This window comes from Corapipo altera, unplaced genomic scaffold (assembly GCF_003945725.1).
Source record: "Corapipo altera isolate COAL_440 unplaced genomic scaffold, ASM394572v1 301, whole genome shotgun sequence".
NCBI classification, from domain to species: Eukaryota; Metazoa; Chordata; class Aves; order Passeriformes; family Pipridae; genus Corapipo; species Corapipo altera.
This window is the reverse complement of record NW_020884926.1, coordinates 4,430,513-4,448,261: the sequence shown is the minus strand read 5'-3', so window position 1 is coordinate 4,448,261 and position 17,749 is coordinate 4,430,513. Positions and strand designations below refer to the sequence as shown.

At 44.2% G+C, this 17,749-nt stretch overlaps 1 protein-coding gene and 1 long non-coding RNA gene across 4 annotated transcripts; one reads left to right on the top strand and one right to left on the bottom strand.

Annotated features, from left to right (window-relative positions):
- Positions 1–1,657: 1,657 nt before the first annotated feature.
- TNFRSF8 (TNF receptor superfamily member 8) lies at positions 1,658–17,733 on the bottom strand. Of its 3 annotated transcripts, XM_027658258.1 has the most exons (13): positions 17,680–17,733; positions 16,401–16,499; positions 15,597–15,806; positions 10,408–10,498; positions 8,746–8,871; positions 7,923–8,081; positions 7,736–7,829; positions 7,019–7,302; positions 6,694–6,804; positions 6,127–6,174; positions 5,001–5,026; positions 3,724–3,928; positions 1,658–2,543 (listed from the first exon to the last, which is right to left on the bottom strand). In XM_027658258.1, exons 3-13 carry the CDS (start codon positions 15,666–15,668, stop codon positions 2,299–2,301), a joined length of 1,461 nt encoding a protein of 486 aa, XP_027514059.1. In that variant the 5' UTR covers positions 15,669–15,806; positions 16,401–16,499; positions 17,680–17,733; the 3' UTR covers positions 1,658–2,298. The 3 variants fall into 3 exon arrangements, with proteins under 3 accessions (XP_027514059.1, XP_027514058.1, XP_027514060.1); XM_027658257.1 differs by lacking the exons at positions 16,401–16,499; positions 17,680–17,733 and having other exon boundaries at positions 15,597–15,949; XM_027658259.1 differs by lacking the exons at positions 10,408–10,498; positions 15,597–15,806; positions 16,401–16,499; positions 17,680–17,733 and having other exon boundaries at positions 7,923–8,119; positions 8,746–8,809.
- Positions 7,748–17,733, top strand: LOC113954212. Its single transcript, XR_003530141.1, has 3 exons — positions 7,748–7,904; positions 16,656–16,759; positions 17,226–17,733. It is a non-coding gene; the product is annotated as an uncharacterized LOC113954212 (long non-coding RNA).
- Positions 17,734–17,749: the final 16 nt, after the last annotated feature.

Sequence of the window (17,749 nt, the reverse complement as noted above, 5' to 3'; positions counted from 1 at the left end):
CCCAGCATCATTAATACCCATCCCAGCATTCATTGATCCCCATCCCAGCATCATTAATACCCATCCCAGCATCATTGATACCCATCCCAGCATCATTGATACCCATCCCAGCATCATTGATACCCATCCCAGCATTCATTGATCCCCATCCCAGCATTCATTAGTACCTACCAGTGCTCCACTCGTGTGTCACACACTGCTGGGATGGCACAGACAGACTTACTGTAAATTCAGCCCTGCTCTTGAGGAAAAACTCCACCAAGAGCTTCATGAGCTTCAAGTGTCTTTCTTGCAAAAATATTTCTTCTGAAATTTCTACTGAAATTATCAACAATGAAAAATTTACATACCAAACAAGAAAAGCATGGCCATGGCTTAAAATCCATGTAACTTTTAATTCAGAGATTACCAGCATTATTAAACAAACCAACTATAACACATCCAGCAGGTTGCAATGCATACAGTTCACCTAGAAAGCTGTTCCAGTAAAAAACATTAATTTATATAGAGAGCTGAGAGGTACAATTAGCTGTAATTGCAGAACAGCCCTGAACAACCACAGCCAGGTGAAAGTGGTTATTCAGTTTGTCGGTTCACAAATTGGTGTTTTCTAAAATGAAGTGTGTAGTGAAGTTAAAGTAGATGTGGAAGAGGTCAACTGAAGTGACCAAGGCAGTGGAGCATCTAAGTTACATGAGAAATATGAGGAGATGGGAATTTGGCTTGGAGGCTGAGGAGGATACAATCACAAAATCAAGAATCACAAAAGCAACTCTGTTGCAAAAAAACCCCAACCAACCAACCAAAACCCAAACCAAACCAAACCAAAAACAAAAACAAAAGCAAGCCACTGACTTCTGTAAGACAAGAACTAATGGCACTCACTGAAATAAAAAGGCCAGTTTAAAAGTGTTAAAAGTCCTTCTTTACACAGGGCATGGTATCTGTAACTTGTTGCCACAGGTGCTTATGGAGGAAAGACTGTACCAGGAAATTCAAAAGAGGGAAGAAAAACTAGTGGCAATATGAGTGAATAGTAAAGGCTCAGACAAACCCTTGGACATCCTCATCCAATTCCAGCTGCTGCTGCAGAACTGTGAGGAATATTAGCAGATATTAGCCAGGCTGATGTGCTCTTCCTAACTGACATCCCTGACTGCAACTGCCAGAGATAAAATGTTGGGCTCCTACTCCTAGACTGGCCCAAGAAGCTGGTTTTATGCCCTTATGTTCCTTTTGTGTGTTCTAAGAGAAGTCACTGGAGCTGCACAGGTGTTTTTACAGTACTTCATCCAGGGCAAAACTGCAAAGCAAGCAATGGTTTTTGTGGTTCCTTTTTTTGACTATTAAGACAAACTTTATCATCTTGCTCATTTTCCATTGTCCTCTGCAAAAGTATAGTCAGCACTATTACATTTACAGTTACTGAGCAAGCAGCATGAAAGACTGAAAAATAGCATAACACGAGCCAGTCGACCACAAAACAGCTTTGTTTTTAAAGCATATGCAAATCAGTGTCACCCTGCTGATGGTGAACAATTCTAAACCACGTAGATATTAACAATTTTATAGGAAATAATTGCTGTGCCTCTTTTTCAGTCTTTTCTTTCTGTAGAAAAATAGTTTTTCTTCATTTCCCCACCAAGTTAAACCCGTAGTTCAATTAGTGGACTTCAATTAGTTTTATTTTCCTTCCGTTTTCTGAGCCTGTGTGGCACCTTTTGATCCTATTTCCTCAAAAAACATGAAGTCCACAACCCTGAGAGTTGTTTGTGCTCGGGAAAACTGCCGTTGTCATCACTTTCAGTCAAGAGTTGAGGCCTTAAGAAAATGCAGATGTTGCCAAATATGTGACAAATTTGGAAGTACTGGAAGTAAAACAACCTGTTCAACGACATCCATGGCTGAATCTCAAGCTTGACTCAGAATCCTGGCCAGAATTTTCATAGCTAATAGAAGTAGCCAGACACAGATTTCAATCCATTCCTTCATGCAGAGAAAGCAAGCTGTGAAACTTCAGCTGACATCCAGATGTCCTCTAAATTGTGCAGCTTTGATTCAAATTTGTTTCCAGCATAATACTGGGAGAGAGAGGGAAAGAGGAATATTTGACGTCAGCTATGAAGGCAAACAGTTTGGATACTCCTGTCATTTGGTAGATGAAGGAGGTTCTAGCTCTCCTTGTTTGAGTGTGTTTCAGTGTTTTCCAGGAGCTTCCCAACAATCCAAGGCACTTGTCACAGAATCAGACTTAGTGTAACACTGGATGTTCCTGGAGCTCATCACCTCCATGGGTTGTCACTTTTCTGTGGCAGTGGTGGGGTGGTGGAATTCCTTTCCCTCCTCTTCCACGGGAACCATTACATCATTCCCTGGAAAGGACTCTGTTTCCTGCTCTGGGTAGTGCATTCCCAGTTCCTCTTCCATGGTTTCCTGGGCGTCAGTGTTGCTTTCACACCCTCTGGCAGCGCAGTTTTTGCCACCGGCCACTTCTGCAATGGACCCCACGATAACAGTGTCGGCCTTCATGATATAGAGCTTTTCTGAGAAAGGAAAAAAGTAGTGCTGAGGGTAGTGAACAATCACTGCTGGCCCCAGAGATGGCTCCTTTTCATGCAACATTTTTTATTAGGACTCTGGGCATTCCAGATCAAGTAGATTGAGCTTCCATGGGATGAAGCCACTGAGCTAGGACTACAGGAGAAGGACAAAGCAGAAAAGGCAGAAGATTCTCACAAAAGTCTGCTAGAAGAAGCAATTAGTTGAGACCTAGATATAGAGAATCCAAGGTTTATTCTCTGCTGTTTCAAGAAACACCACCTGCATTGAAAGCAGCCTTTGGGCAGGGATCAGCACTGTACAGAAATTCTGGGGTCTTAAGACCAGCAAAGAAATTACATTCTTTCCAGCTGAGAATAAACTGTAAAATTTTCTGGGATAGATTTGAACTTTGTGCCCAACTTATTATACATACTCCTTCACAAAAAGGTAAATAAGACCTTTGCAATGGCTTGGACCACTGCACTTAATTCAGAAGGATGCTGCAGGTCAGACACTGCAGGTCACAATTGCTTGGAGGTATTTGGATATGGTGAGTCAAATCATCACATTCATCCCAATCCATCACTCACAGTAAAAACAGAAACCTCATTTCGTAAGGAAAGGTCAGCTCTTGTAATATGAAAAATAACACTTTCAAATAACCTCAAAATTGGGTTTGGAAACATTGCCACAATGTCTCAGGTAACAATTCTCCCCCTCAGTGAGCTCCCTTGCATGGCTTTATCTCCCACCCTGTGCCATGGTCAAAGACTTCATGGGAAATACATGGGAGACACATTTCCAGCTATTAATGTGAAACCCAGAGAAGCAAATGGTAGTTTAGTCATGTGAACTACCACTCCCACTCAGAACATCATTTCCCAGCTGATATATTTTTTGTTTTCAGATTTCTTCTGTAAATTTACATCTTCTGGAATGAATAGGAGGAAGAAGGGAATTTTATGCCAGATTCATAAGTGACTAAGGCAAACACGAAAATAGAAAAGTGTTATATTCAGATGAATAGGTATTTGTGTGTCAAAGATTCTGGAGATTCAACTCCAGTCTTTATTAGGAGATTTGAACACTTTGCAGCTTATTAGTAATCTTGGAATGACATTATGTGACATGGTTGAAAAACTGGAAAAACAAGAGCGAAGGGGAAAAAAAAGCAAGACTCACCAATTCTGTTGTTTGTGTGGTCTCTGACTCGAGAATCCACAGGACAATCTGGGCCACTCCCACTGCTGGGTGTCACCTCAGCCACACCCCGATGGGGACTCTGTGTTTTTTCTGTGCTGGAGACCAAGTTATTGTTGGTTTCCAAAGGGAGGGTTCTGCCAATTAATTCCTCTTCTGGCCCACTCCCAGTGGTCAGGGGGAGCTTCTGCCAATACAAACAGAGAGCAAAAGTGGGGTGGATGTAAAAACACTGTGAAGATGGCAAGGATTCTGCAGAACCCTTCCAGGGCAGCCAGGACAGCAGGATGTACCTCACAGCACCACTGTCACAGGGAGGGAAGAATTCCAAAGTGCGTGACAGGTATAGGAACTTAAATTTCTTTGAAGTAGGTTCCTGCATCACTTAAGCCTATATTTAAAAAACAGCATTTCTAAGCTAAATTTACAGATTTTTGATGACATTTGCAAGAATGTCCATCATCTCCACTGAAGAAAATATATGGTTTAGCTACCTCTTAGGTTTTGCAAAGATCTACCACGCTCCCATGGAAGAACAGAACGAGCCAGAGGTTGAACTGGTTTAACTTCAGAATGGAATTGCCTCAGCAGAACCTCAGGTAGAACTAACAAGCTCAGACTACCTATTAGGTGAGGAATTAATTACAAACAGTTCTTTAAAAGAGGAGCCAGAATCTGAGAGAGGTCAAAGGTTCCTAGCTCTGTGTTTCCACAAGGTTGGGAAAGAAAAAAAAACAAACCCCACAGAAAACATTGTAAAGTTTTGATATATGCAGTTTAAAATTCTTGCTCATGTCTGACTCAGGAAGCAAGAGTGGAAACTTCTCACAATTCAAGAATTAGCAATGACACTCTGAAATTATAATAGATTGTTGCCACCAGAGTCATTGGAAAAATTAATATTTGACAGACAAAGTAGGGACTGACAGACAAATTTCTCCCAGAATGAAGAAAGGGCATGTTCAGCCTGTGATTTTGGATCCTGTCCCATGGAATGCACCATTAATGGCATGAGACCAAACCAAATACTCCCCTCACAAGCAAGATTGGCAGCATCATGTTATTTAACAACCCATTAAACCCAGCCCAAGACACAAAAGTAGCAAGTCCTAGTACAGCTCGTTGCTGCAGCCTGATGATCACAGCTTGTAGAGGAAAGTCCAAGCAAAAACTCTGGCACTCTGTGACAGGACATTTAAAAGTAACACTATTTGCATTGGCCTGGAAAGGATCTGGTTTGGAATATTGTTCACACTTACTGCACATTTGTCCCCTAGGTCAGAACCTGCAATGGAGAGAGGAAAAATTACCAGAAGAAAATTCACACAGTCACAAGAATGTTAATATTTGCTCTGAAAGGCCACCTGGCCCTGCCCAAAACCACCCCACTGCCCAACCCACCTGCACCACGGTTTTCCTGACACTGAGGGCACCCTCAAATGACACAGCTGAGGTGACCCAGCAAAGTGTTGCTGCCAAGACTGTGAGATCCTGCTCTGCCCAAAGCCCTTTGCATCTCTCTCCCCACACCACAACTGGAATTCTTCTGATGAAATGATGAACTGATGAAACTTGTTGAGATAAGCACAAGATAGGTTTATTAAAAAAAAAAAAGTTAATAACTTTCTACTGGATTAACAAGCTAGATCAGTTCATCGTGTGGTCAGATGAATATTAAGGGGATGGGATTTTATGTGTAATTTCATTAGATGATTCCAGGGAATGCTGGGGAAAGAAGAAAGGTGAGAAGAGGGAGTATACAACATCCTGCAGCACTGTGAAGCATGATGAGCTCAGACCTACTATCTAATTCCACTCTGATGTGCAACTACCTTTATTTTCAGTGCATCAGCTCGGAAATGCTGCACAGTAACAGTTTTTTTGTGTGTAATGCAAGTGTGGGAGAAAAAAAAATCCATTTTGAGAAAATTAAGCTGCTTTAAATCATATTCCTGAATAAATGAGTATTAAAAGCTCTGATTTGTGGTGATTGGGAGAATCTATAACACAACAGAATAGATCTCTCAATGGGCTAGATTGGGATGATGAGAGGGGATCAGCTCACTGGACAAACTGTGTGCTTTGGGGGATCTGTACAGGCTTCTATGACTAACACACAGTTTTTTGTCTTTTTTTTATTGTCCAGAAATTAATTGACTGCTTTCCTGCACTGACACATCACCCAACCTTTGTTCTTTGTGTGAGAACAAAGTGCCATCTGGTGGCACCTGGTGACATCTGGACAGCGCTGGCCTTGTGCATGGCAGCAGAGACAGAGGTGTGACGTGAAAAACCCCCACTTTTTAAATTAAAATTCTATAAAATAAAGCTCCATATTAAAACTCTCCACTTATTCTTCAGAGTGCTGGTCCCTCAGTCACTCACCTGGCGGTTTGAGGCCGTATTTGTGTGCGATGACAGAATGCAGATGGGCTGAGAAAAGAAACCTTCCATTTAGTCAAACTCAGGGTGGAGCCTGCAGGCTCTAACAGCTCTGCCACACCCACAGATCTACAACCAACCTACAACGTGCACATCCTGCTTTCTATAAAGAGGGAATGTGGTTCCACAGGCACACCCCACACAGTTGACAGGTGAAGCTACAGAGAGTCAGTGTCAGTAAAAATCACTCTTCCTCTCATGCTCAAAGCCCATCCCTGTTCCCAGAACCAACAAATACTCACACAACACTTCAGGTATCATTTAATATCAGTGTCTGTGCTGAGAGAACAAACAGCTGGTTACCCTTTCCCTGCCCTCCATAAACTCACAGCTGCTTCAGTATTTCATATTCCTCTTGCCTAAAACCCTTATCTGGCCTGCCTTCACCAGGCTGTAGTGAACATCCTCTTCCCCAGGGACCTCCATAAAATTCTGGGATATTTGAGTTCCCCTTTAGCTTATACTGGGAGATCAAACAGCATCCCAGGTATCAGAGCTTTAAAAACTCACGCTTTCCTTTGAGGACGAGGATCCGCTTCTTGCAAACCTTCCATTTCCAAAAAAACAGCATGGCCCCAAGGAGCACTATCACACAGAGAACCACTGCCCAAAGCACTACACCTGCAGCACAGAAAGGGGGCACAGGAAAGGTTAAGGAAAGGCAGAGGAGGAGCTCTGAGTAGATCCATGTATGTGGACACAGACCCATGGACATCATTTCACAAGTCGTAGGGGATTTGCAGGAAGCTCCCACATAAAAAGTGTGTTTACCAAAGATATCTCCCAATAAAACATGAATTTTAATAAAACAGAGTAACTGCTTTGTCTTTGTTACCTCCCATTGTCATCTCCCCCTTGGCTGAGGTGGGAAAAGTGCCAGTCAGATCTTTCTCCTCAGGAGCTGAACTGGGGTTTTCAGTTGTCGTGGCACTTAGAAGGTCACCACTAGCAATGGTCACCAGGCTCTCCTCAAGGCTCCTTGGGTCAGAGTGATTTGTTTCATTGCTGAATCTCGTGGACAAAGGGCTTTGGGTGAGATAGGTGTGCGATTGGTCCAGGCAAACCTGATCATGTGTGGCATTTCCTTGGCTTAGTGCCACTTTGTTTAACTTGGCACAGCTGGGAATGAAAGAGAACGGGTGTCAGTGCTACAGAAACTGCCATGGTACAAGAGAGGAGCATTTTCCATGTGACAAACATCCCTTTGGTCATTTTTGTACCACCTTCAATTATTGCTTTCAGTGTCAAAGCCATTAACCTTCCTCTCACCCCAGTGGCATTGATTCTTGACCTGGGTGGAAACCTGACACTCACACAGGGGTAAAATTCCACTGTAAACTAAAAAAAGGCAAGAGGGATTCCTTCCTTCCCTCCCTTCACTCCAGGAGCTGTGCAACAGCTACAGAGAAAGGCTTTCTAACCTCTGCTCCTGGCCCCAAAGCTATTCCAGTGCCTCTAAGATAAATTTGTATACTTTGCACCAGGAGTGACGTGTCCCATTTCATCCTTTATTAATTAATCAGTCAGTCACGTTAAAGAACCAGGGACTTACTCCGTGTGGGGCTTGCAGCTGTCAGTGCTGGAGCTTTGGTCAGAGAAGGTCCCAGCAGGGCACTCTTCACAAGTGACATCCCGTGTTGAGGTGCCTGAATAAAAACAATGGCTGGGGACTGACCAACCAAAACACACCAGGTCAAGGCCCACGGCCAAGAGCGGGAAAGGTGAAGTGGAATTCCTACCTCTGACTCGGACCCCAAAGCCAGGCTGGCAGGTGGTGTGGGGCCGGCACCGGGCGCAGGTGTAAGGGAGGAGGGGTTCTTGGCAGAACAGGCCCGGCCTGCACTCGCAGACACTGCTGGAGTTGAAGGAGCAGGGCTCCTTCTCCACAAGGTCGAGTTCTGGGGGCAAGAAACAGAGGCAGTGACAAAGGATCACCCTGCAAGGGAAATGCAAAAGGGGGCCGAAGCTGAGCGACAGCAGCTCAAAGGCTCAGGAGGCAGAACAAGGTGCCGGCGCTCCTCGTGATCCCAGAATGGTTTGGGTTGAAGGGACCTTAAAGCTCATCTCATTCCAGCCCCCCGTCATCCCATCCACTTCCACTAGCCCAGGTTGCTCCAAGCCCTGTCCAACCTGGCCTTGGACACTCTCAGGGATGGGGCAGCCACAGCTTCTCTGGTCAACCTGTGCCAGGGCCTCCCCACCCTCACAGGGAAGAATTCCTTGCCATTATCTAATCTAAACCTACTCTCTGTCAGTTTAAAGCCACACGATGGCAACTTAAGTCATGAATAATTGGAGAAACCTTTAGACAGTGGCTTGTAATATAAGACAAAGTAGAATCCAGATTTGGATAGCACTGGAGAAGAGAGTTTTTAGGTAGTCCCCAGGTCACACAGGAAGCCACACTGATAATGTGCCAAGGTATCATTCTGCTCTCTAAATCAGTAACCAAGGATGGACAATTCTGCTGCTGGAAATTCTAAATGCATAAAATACAAGCAAAGTGCAAATAAAATACATAGAGGGAATATAATTGTGAGGTATGTGTTGGGGAAAGCAAACCTGTTTTGCATAAGACACAGGCATCACATCGTAGCTTCGAGACTTCTGTGTTCACAAATTGCCCAGGCCCACACCTCATGCAGTCTGCAGCTGGGTTCTCAGGACAAGCTTTCTTTTTAACAGAGCCTGGAGGAAAAAAAAAATAAATCAACAAATCAAAATATGCAGGACACCTGTTCAGAATAATGGGAGACAACCACCCTGAAGTGTCCTGTGTGCTCCTTTACCTGTTAGACACACTGCCACAGTCATTTGGTTTCTCTGTTTTTGCCCTTCCCATTTGAGCATGAAGGGCTCACAGCTGTCCTGAGGTGGAACATTATCCCAGTTGGAATAGGCTGCTGCAGAATGGGCACGTGGCAACTCATTTGCTGACAGAAAAGACCACCAAGTCTGCAGTGAGGGCAATTGTCCTGCCATTCCTGAGTTCCCAGGTGATTGGTTTTCATGGTTTCCTCTTCAATTAAAAGGACTTCTAGAAAAGCTGCTCTTCCTCTGCAGTGAGCAGCTGAGTTTGTAGCAGATATGAACAGGTTATTGCTTGGAGGAGTAGTGGAAGATTAAAATGAAAAAGGATTCTTATAACTTTTATTGTGGAGAGGATGTGAGGAGATGTCCAGGACTGACATTGAGGATGCAGCCAAGGAATGAGTGACAAGAATCAGCAGAGGTGAAATGATGGATACTGGTGTAAATTGATGTAAATCAGATCTCTGCTTCTCACAAACCTCACTATGACATCTGTCATGACAGGAGCTTTGGCAAAGTATGGTTTTGAAGGAGAAAAGAGCTTTCCTTGGGACTGTCTCTGAGTCACAAGCCCCCTCTTTTCTTATTTTCTCCGTCCCTTGCTCTTGTTTACCTGTACAACTTCTGAAGGAAAGTGTGGCCAGCAGTACAGGATGTCCCAGTGGGAATCCTGATGGAACTGCACAAGAATGCTGGCAATCAAACACTAAACCCCTCTGTACTGTCAGAGCTCAAATAAATGTCAGAAATTTCCTTTAAGAAAAACAAAAGAAAAAGAACAGATTTCTGAGAGAAGATACTGATGGTGGTGAAGCACCACAAAATGCCCCACCCACCGAGGGGTTTTTTGGCCAATAGGGGCAGTTTCAGACATTTCCAGAGCTCTTGTCTCACCAAGGTGTTTCCTGCTCTGACCTCATGTGCCTTTGAGTCACAACCAGCTTCTAGCAAAGCTCTCAGTGTCCCCAGACAGGGGCTGTTCCCTTCCTCCCTCACGTGAGACACTTTCTAAACTGTTGTGACTGTGAGAATAATATCAGATTTTCCAGACCTTCATTTTGTACTTTTTGTCTGTGAGCAGAAACTCACCGAGTCTAATTTCACTGTGCTATTTCACACCCTGAGGGAAGCTGAAATGAATTCTGCCTATTTCTGGCTGCTTCAGTGTCCAGTGAAGTGATAAAAAGCACATAAAAATTCTGCCAAGATCTCTAGTTTGCAATTTGTGCGTTGTTTGCATGCACAGGAGCAGGACAGTGGAGAGCAGATTCACATCTAGATTCAATCAGACAGTGATTCATGAAATTGCACTTTTTTTCAGGGACAAAACGCAATTCTGCAGATACACAGAGTTCCTACTGTCTCTCCAAGAAAGACTCCATGTAAATTTGATTATTTTATAAACATACTGACCTGAGGGACACTGGTAACAGCAGCTTTGTGAAGTTTCATCATAGAACCAATTCCCACGTGTGTCACAGGAATGAGATGGGGTTAATGATGTCTAGAAAGTGAGACAGGCAAGAGACACAATCAGAAAACAACCAATTCTCTACTAGGGCAGATCCCAATACCTGTCCCAAGTGATGGCAGCTGCAGATGGTAAGGAAAAGCCCACAGCTTTTTGAAACTTCAAGTATCCCCAAAGCAACTAAATTAATGTCTGCATCTCCTTTATAAATCTTGCAGCAGTTAGAAAAAAAAAAAAGATGAAAAAAAAAGATAAAAATCATTGTCCCAAAATGGTCCCATGTTAATTTGAGATAAGGATTTTTTAGGGAAAAGAAAAACAATCCTTAACCTCTGTAACAGATTTCCAGCTCCGTGTGCAGTGGAGTAAAAGGTGGTGCCATATTCAGCATCATCTGAACCCAGTCAGATGGGCTGTAATGCACAGAGGTAACTCTTGGCAGCAAACAGGTTTTTGTGTTATTCATGCAGTCATAATGCTTGAATTTAGCAACCTAAGGATGTGTTTATTATAAACCAATTAACTGGTTTACTTATCATTTAGGGGCAAATCTTACACTGAGAACACAAGAGGGATTTGCCTTGGAAAGAATGCTGCAAATGTTCTCACAATGAAGCTCTTATTCAAATAACTCATCCCACTTCTGTTGTGAGTGAAGGTTTTCAGAAATAACCTTTCGTTACTACATAACCGATACTGGTTTAGTTAAAAAAAACCCACCACACAGTAGTTCTAATATTGGCTTAGAAAATGAGACTCGGCTACGAATTGGAACAAGAAACATTATAACAAGACTTTGTTTTTGTATGGCTGGGCCACTACATGCTCTGGGAAATTACGGTGCCACAAGTGTTCTGATGAGAAAATCTGATTTTTGAATTTGGCATCTCCCTTAATAATCCCCTAAAACTCTTATTATCTGAATTTCATTTTCACTTTTTGCTAGAAGGCATAAACAGCGATTTTTTTGGTGAAGAATCAATCAGCAGATTCCCCTGAGATTTTCCGACACGATTCTGGTAGAGCAGTTAAATATTTCAGAAACTCTCCATCTCACTTTCTGCTGATGAATTCCCCACTGGGCTTTGAAATAAAACCTGCTGCCTTTGTACACTGTGCAGAATCTCACCACCTAACTCACTTCACAGCCTTAGTCTGTTTAACACACAGAAAACACAGAAATTATTTAACTTCCATCAGAAAACAGGAACTTTCAGTCAAGGAGGAAATGAACAGAAGGGCAAGAAATAGAAACACGTTGAAACCATTAAATTTCATTGAGCTCCACCAGTAACAGAACTGAGAATGTGACACATCTCTGCATCACCCCTGGGCCAGAACCTCCCTACAAGTATTTTTCCTGTCTGACTGCAGAGGAAGAGCAGAAGGCTCTGCCTGCTCAGCCTGACTCAGATCTCACTTCCACACGTGCACCCGGTGTTTTCCTGTTCTGAAGAGGAAGCCCCAGACTGCAGGAAAGGGAAGTGGGATCTCCTCACTTCTGTGTGCAGCTCCAGCCTGGCCAGGCAGCCACTGAGCCCGAAGTGAGCGACACCAAACCACCAGTCACCACACAAGGGGTCATTCCTGAGCCACCACGGTGATGTGGAGTGAATTAACTGGTTTCAGAAAGAAAATTTAAGAAGCTACAGCATCCTGGCTGTAGCTAATCAGCCTGGATTAGATTCTCTGTAAGACCTGTGGGAAGTCACCACGAACACATGATTTTCTCTTCCCGGGCAACCAACTCTGGCTGCAAATGCAGCTGAATTTTAAATCAGGGTGGGAACAAAATTCTTGAATTATTTCTGCAGCACAGAAGCTTACAGTGTATCTGTGTGTTTCTGGGTTTAAATAAAGGAAGGGTGCCTGTGTAAAAGTATGAGGGAAGGGCAGCTCTTAAAAAAGTAACTTGTTCTAAAATATGGAAATTAGGAGTTCAAGGTTAGATTCTGCTCCTGGATACAGCAGTGCACATTCTGATTATGAATTTGACCTGATGCCAGTGCAGTGATAAATTACTGCAAGAACTAGATATGGATACCACACAATTTATGAAAATATACATAAGAAAGAGAGTACTGAACCTTCTTTCCCCCCTCTCCACAGGAGGGCAGCTCTACCCTACAGCCACATTATACACATCATCCACACCTCCCCAGCAAATGCTGCTCTCAGGTATCCAGCACAGCCTTGTACTGTTCACTGAGCTGTGAAAAGAATTCACTTTAACAGATCATGGCAGGATTTCTGTGGCTGACAAACCACTTTCTGAAGGCACCACCACTTCTAATCCAAGTTACCTGCAAAATGGCTTTGAGGTTGCCCCCTGTTCAGTAGGGGTGTTTCATGAGTATAAAAATTAGCACAGACCCTTTCAGTGATAAATCACACACATATCAATGCTCAGCCTCAGTCACCATGTCTTGTCAGCTTTTCCCTTCTAAATCCTAAAGCTGTTTGACTCCTGCCCTGGGTGTGACAGGTCTCTGTCAGCTATGATGGGAAACCTCAGAGCCATTATTTCTGCATCTGTGTCCCGTGTCAGAGTAGGTTTGACCTGGGTTGGACAGGAGGACACAGTGCAGAGGTGATGCTGCTTTTTGCCAGCTGCAGGGGAACAGATAAATGTGTGAGCTGAGAGGAAGGGGAGCTGGAGCAGCAAACAATCCCCAGTGCAGCAGAGAACTTCTCACCACAAAATTAATCTGTCCACACCTTTTGAACAGATTTGAACAAGTCACGAGTCTCTGTCAGATTAGTAATTTGCATCTGGTTTTGCTCTAAGACAAGGAATTCTTCAATTGGATTCAGTGTGCTGTTCAACTGGAGCAAGATGGAAACTGAATCTCACTAATTTTTCCTGCATGCTCTTCAAATAAAAGTTTGGGATTTAGGAGGAGCTGGAATACATGTGGTGAAAGGAAAGACCACAATTGCTATCCTACTTGGACTGCTCTGTGTCAGCATCCCCAGGGATCCCATGGTTTAGTGCTTTCAGTGACCTAACAGGCCAGCTATTTTTTTTCTTTTCTAAATGTGTTGCAGATCAAGGCCCAATTAAATAGAGCAGACATATTAGATACAAAGCATTTGGGTTTTTCAGTGCTTTCTTGGGAGACTTTGTTTTAGAAAGTAGGCTTTTTGTAGCTCTTCTCACTTTCCTTGGTTCTACAAACATGTTTGCTATTCCAAATTAAATAATGGCAGTTGTTTAGATGGTGCTGAATTCAGTGGGCTACTCTGCAATTCAGTCAGGACAAGGTTTGACTCATTTATTTATGGCCTTTTGAGCTCACAGAGAAAAAGTGATGGTGAGGCAGAGCACAAAATTTGCTACAAATGAGCTGTAAGTCAGGAAGAAAGCACATTACAGTAAAAAAAAGATTTCTACCAGCAGTGGCTATTCTAGAACTGACTAATACTGCAGCAAAACAGTTAACTGCCTGTCAAGCTTCTAGCCAAATTCTGACAGTACTGAAGAAGATGGTAATCTAAGGCTTCAAGTTGTCAAGCTCCATCTGTTTGATAATAAAGACATTATCGACAAATGAGAGTTCACTGAATATAAAAAGAAACAAAACCCAAGCTGTGGGCTTAAGTAAGGTGGAACATGGTTTAAAAATATGACCAGTAAGCTGTTACTAGCTCACATGAAATAGCATCACCTGTACTCCAGTATCAGTAAAAGCAGGTATTTCTGTGATTGAGGCAATGCAGAAGGACAGTAAAAGCCAGTTGCTTGTCTCAGCTGATGATTTTGCAGTGAGTCTGCATGTTGACAATGACTATCAAAAAACCCAGATTTTCTCACAGCTCCTTTCGTTTTGTGAACAAAACACCAAAAGTGACATCGACTAGCAAAAATATCATCCTTTTTTTTTTTCCTTTTTCCTTTCTCCTAAAGCAGTTTGCATTCAGGAGGCCAGACAAGTTTATCTGAATGCCCTCCCAAGTACTCCCCAGGTGAGCAAGGACTACAGACTCCAATCCCTCTGTACTTCAGGAAGGAGACAGTGGCAGGACAGATAAGGAGGGGAAAGTAGAGCAAACTTGCCACGTGGGAGGGGAATTTACAGCTAAAGACACAAGAGCAAACTCCTACTCTTACCAAAAGAGCCAAGAGGACCTTTTTCAAATGCCAGTGAAGAAGATGCAGGACTTGGTTATTTTCAAAGATCTAATTGGAGTCAATGTCTTGTAAAATACCTCCTGGCAGCCCAAGTGATGTTTTATTATTCAGACAGATGGGTCTCTTGGGTTAATATATATTCAAATTTCCCCAGCAAGGGAAAACGGCCCATTTCAGGATCCAGCACAGAGGGCAATTACTCACCTACTTAACTGTACCTGTGCAGAGAGTCTCTGTGACTGACCTTTGTTTTTTTTAAGGTGCATGCCTCGGTGTTGGCCAGGGAAATTACCTGGATTTATGCCAGGTGCTGAGGGCTCGTTGCCAGGTGACCCACGGGAGGAGGGGGGTGAGTGGCAGAGCTGGGGTGGCAGCAAAGCCACAGGAGCTGATACGATCTGAGCAGGGAGCTGGTGTGCAACTACAGCATCACTGAGTGCAGCTGCAGGGCCGTGTCTATTTTAAGTGATTTTGATTCAGAAAGAATAGTGGATTCATGAGGAAGTCAGAGTCGGGGGGGGGGGGTGTGTAAAGAGGAAGGTCTGTTATGGTTTTGCCTCTACACCTTTCAATTTGCCTTTCCTGACTCGCCTCAGCAGAGTGAGCAGCAGCCTCTGAACGAAGCTCTGCAAGGAATGTGCCTTTCACAGGGCACACAGGCAGAAATAAAAGCCCCCCCCGCCCCAAGCAAACCTTCCTCCCTCCCTCCCTCCCCAGCTGCGATGTGCCTGGAGCTGCAGGAACTCCAGCAGTGCCAACATGGGGATGCAGATCCCAGCTCGTACCCCCTGCTCCTGCCTGCAGAGTTCCCAGAGAGGGCAAACTCTCCTGGCTGCTCTGCTTTATGCCTTTATCTCCTGACAGCTCTGCTTTATGCCTTTATCCCCCCACGTTGCACAAACCCCGTGTTTGTGGACACCCACTCTCCAGCCCCCAGCCCTGCCCCCTGACCTCATCAGTCCTGAGGGGCTGCAGGATCCTGGTGCCTCCCTGCCTTACCTGCAGGGATGTCTGGATGTCCTGGAGAAGCAGCAGGAGCTGCAGTGCCAGTGCCAGGCTGCAGGCAGCCATCTGAGGTGGTGTTAGATATCCCTGGCTCCCAGCATTGCAGGTGGCACAGCCAGGTTGCTCCTTCTGGAAGCTGAGATCCTTCCAGGCTCCAGCCCAGCCTTGCTCCGTGTCTGTTCATTCAGCCCAGGGCCATTCCAGCTGTTCAAGACAAGCAAGGGACAGGCTTTGAGACTCGAGCGAGGTGAGAAAACAATTTAGGAAGGAGGGAGAGGGGGGAGCTGCCCCCAGAAGAAACCTAAAAAAAGAACAAAACCAAACCGCCTCAGCGCCGGGTCCCGGCGCTGTCGGGTGTCTGTGGGTCGGGTGTGAGCACCCAGGTTGCACCCCGAGGCTCAGGGCTGGCTGTGCCGGCGCCTCCTGAGTCATCTGGGCTGCCCTCAGAGAGCACTTCACCAACCCAAAGTCTGGCCCAGGCACGAGGCCAAGCCCTGCCCCATCCAGCCGCCAGTTTTTCGAGAGCCGCGACCGAGCCCCGGGAGAGTTCCCAGTAAGAAACACTCAGTTTTTTCAATACAGTCGTTTTGCTCCTGTTTGCGTGAGTGGGTGAAGACTCACAACCAGCCAGGGTGACTCCACCAAGGTTTAGGCTTTACGTATTGCCACATGTTGCACATGTTGCCACTTAAACACCAACATGTCACAGACCACCCCCTTGAGAATCCTTCCCTTTCCTCCAATCCCACTGGAAATAAATTCCTCTGGCTGACAGTCATCCCTAGGTTTGCTACTCACCATTTTGCTCACTTTCATTTGTCACTCTGGATGGTTTGTGCTCCAGTGCCTGGAAAGATTTCAGTTGATTGAATGTGTCATGAAGCCTTCTTATCTGCCCTAGGAGTTTTGTCAGAAGTGAAGGTTAGCCACTTCAAAAAGAGCAGAGTGCCTTGAAAACCTCTCTGAGGTACACAGGAAAATCATGACAATTTGAATTCTCACACCTCTGGGCTCGGTTTTAATTTTTTTGTTGTTGCTTCTCACCCTTATCAGCAAAAAGAAAACCGAAAGAAATGAGGGAAGATTGAAAGTTGGACAAATAATTATTTTACTAAAGACCCACAGCTACCCCACTGCCTCACAGATGAGCACCAGAGGTGAGCATTTCACAGGGACCCTGTGGAAATATCTTCTGTAACTCACAGCTGTAACTCATCTTTTTGACAAACTACCTGGATTTTTTTCTCCAGAATGCCACTGTATAAACCCCAGGCATTTTCTGCACATTGCATGGAGTGTATTTGACATGTAACTCCACTCTCCTCCCTTCCCTCTGTCAGGTAATGCTCAGTTTCTAAGCTCTCTTAGCTATAAAAGCTGTTGGGGTAGATATGCCTTGAAGGCCTAGAGGCAACTAAGTATTTGAATGTCAGAGTATCACATTCTTGTTTTTCCCAATTAAATAATGGGCTAGAAAACACCTTAATCTTCTGTAACAATATGCCATTAAGCAATTCTCCCAATCTATAAATACAGTTTCAAATGACACAATGGTCAGGGCAATTGGTGAGCTCTGTTTGTCTTTTTTTTTCTCTCCTCTCTGAGTATTTTTTCTCTGCTCAGCCCCTATCTAAGCTCTTCTAGCAAAAGGACAGGCACCAGCACAAGAGACAGCCTGCAAGGTTTAAGTTCCACTGCTGAGGTCAGAGTATCTGATACAAAAAGTAAGTATGTGAGTACAAAAAAAACTGTGTGTGAAAGACTTTCCCAGAACTGGCAACAAGGAGAGTTTTCTGGCCCGTTTTCCAGATAAAGTGAGACTTGAAACAAGCACACTGAGCATTTTGTATATGTACATATATGTATATCAGCTCCTTTTTAATGAATGGTGTCAATAATTTTTGAACACACTGGATAACTTCAATCAAATTTGGCTGAGGAGGGGGTGCCATTAAGATTTACAAGGTTTCACGGGAGGAAATGGCTTGGATGGAGGGACAAGGTGCTCATGACAAGCTCCCTGAGGGAGAGGCTGCAGGAGGAGATCAGTCCTCCTCAGAAGAAAGAATCCACTCACACGTCCAAAGTGAAACCAGGCTTCCAGCTGCCATTTTTCCTTGAACTTCATTCTTGATTGAACCAGATAT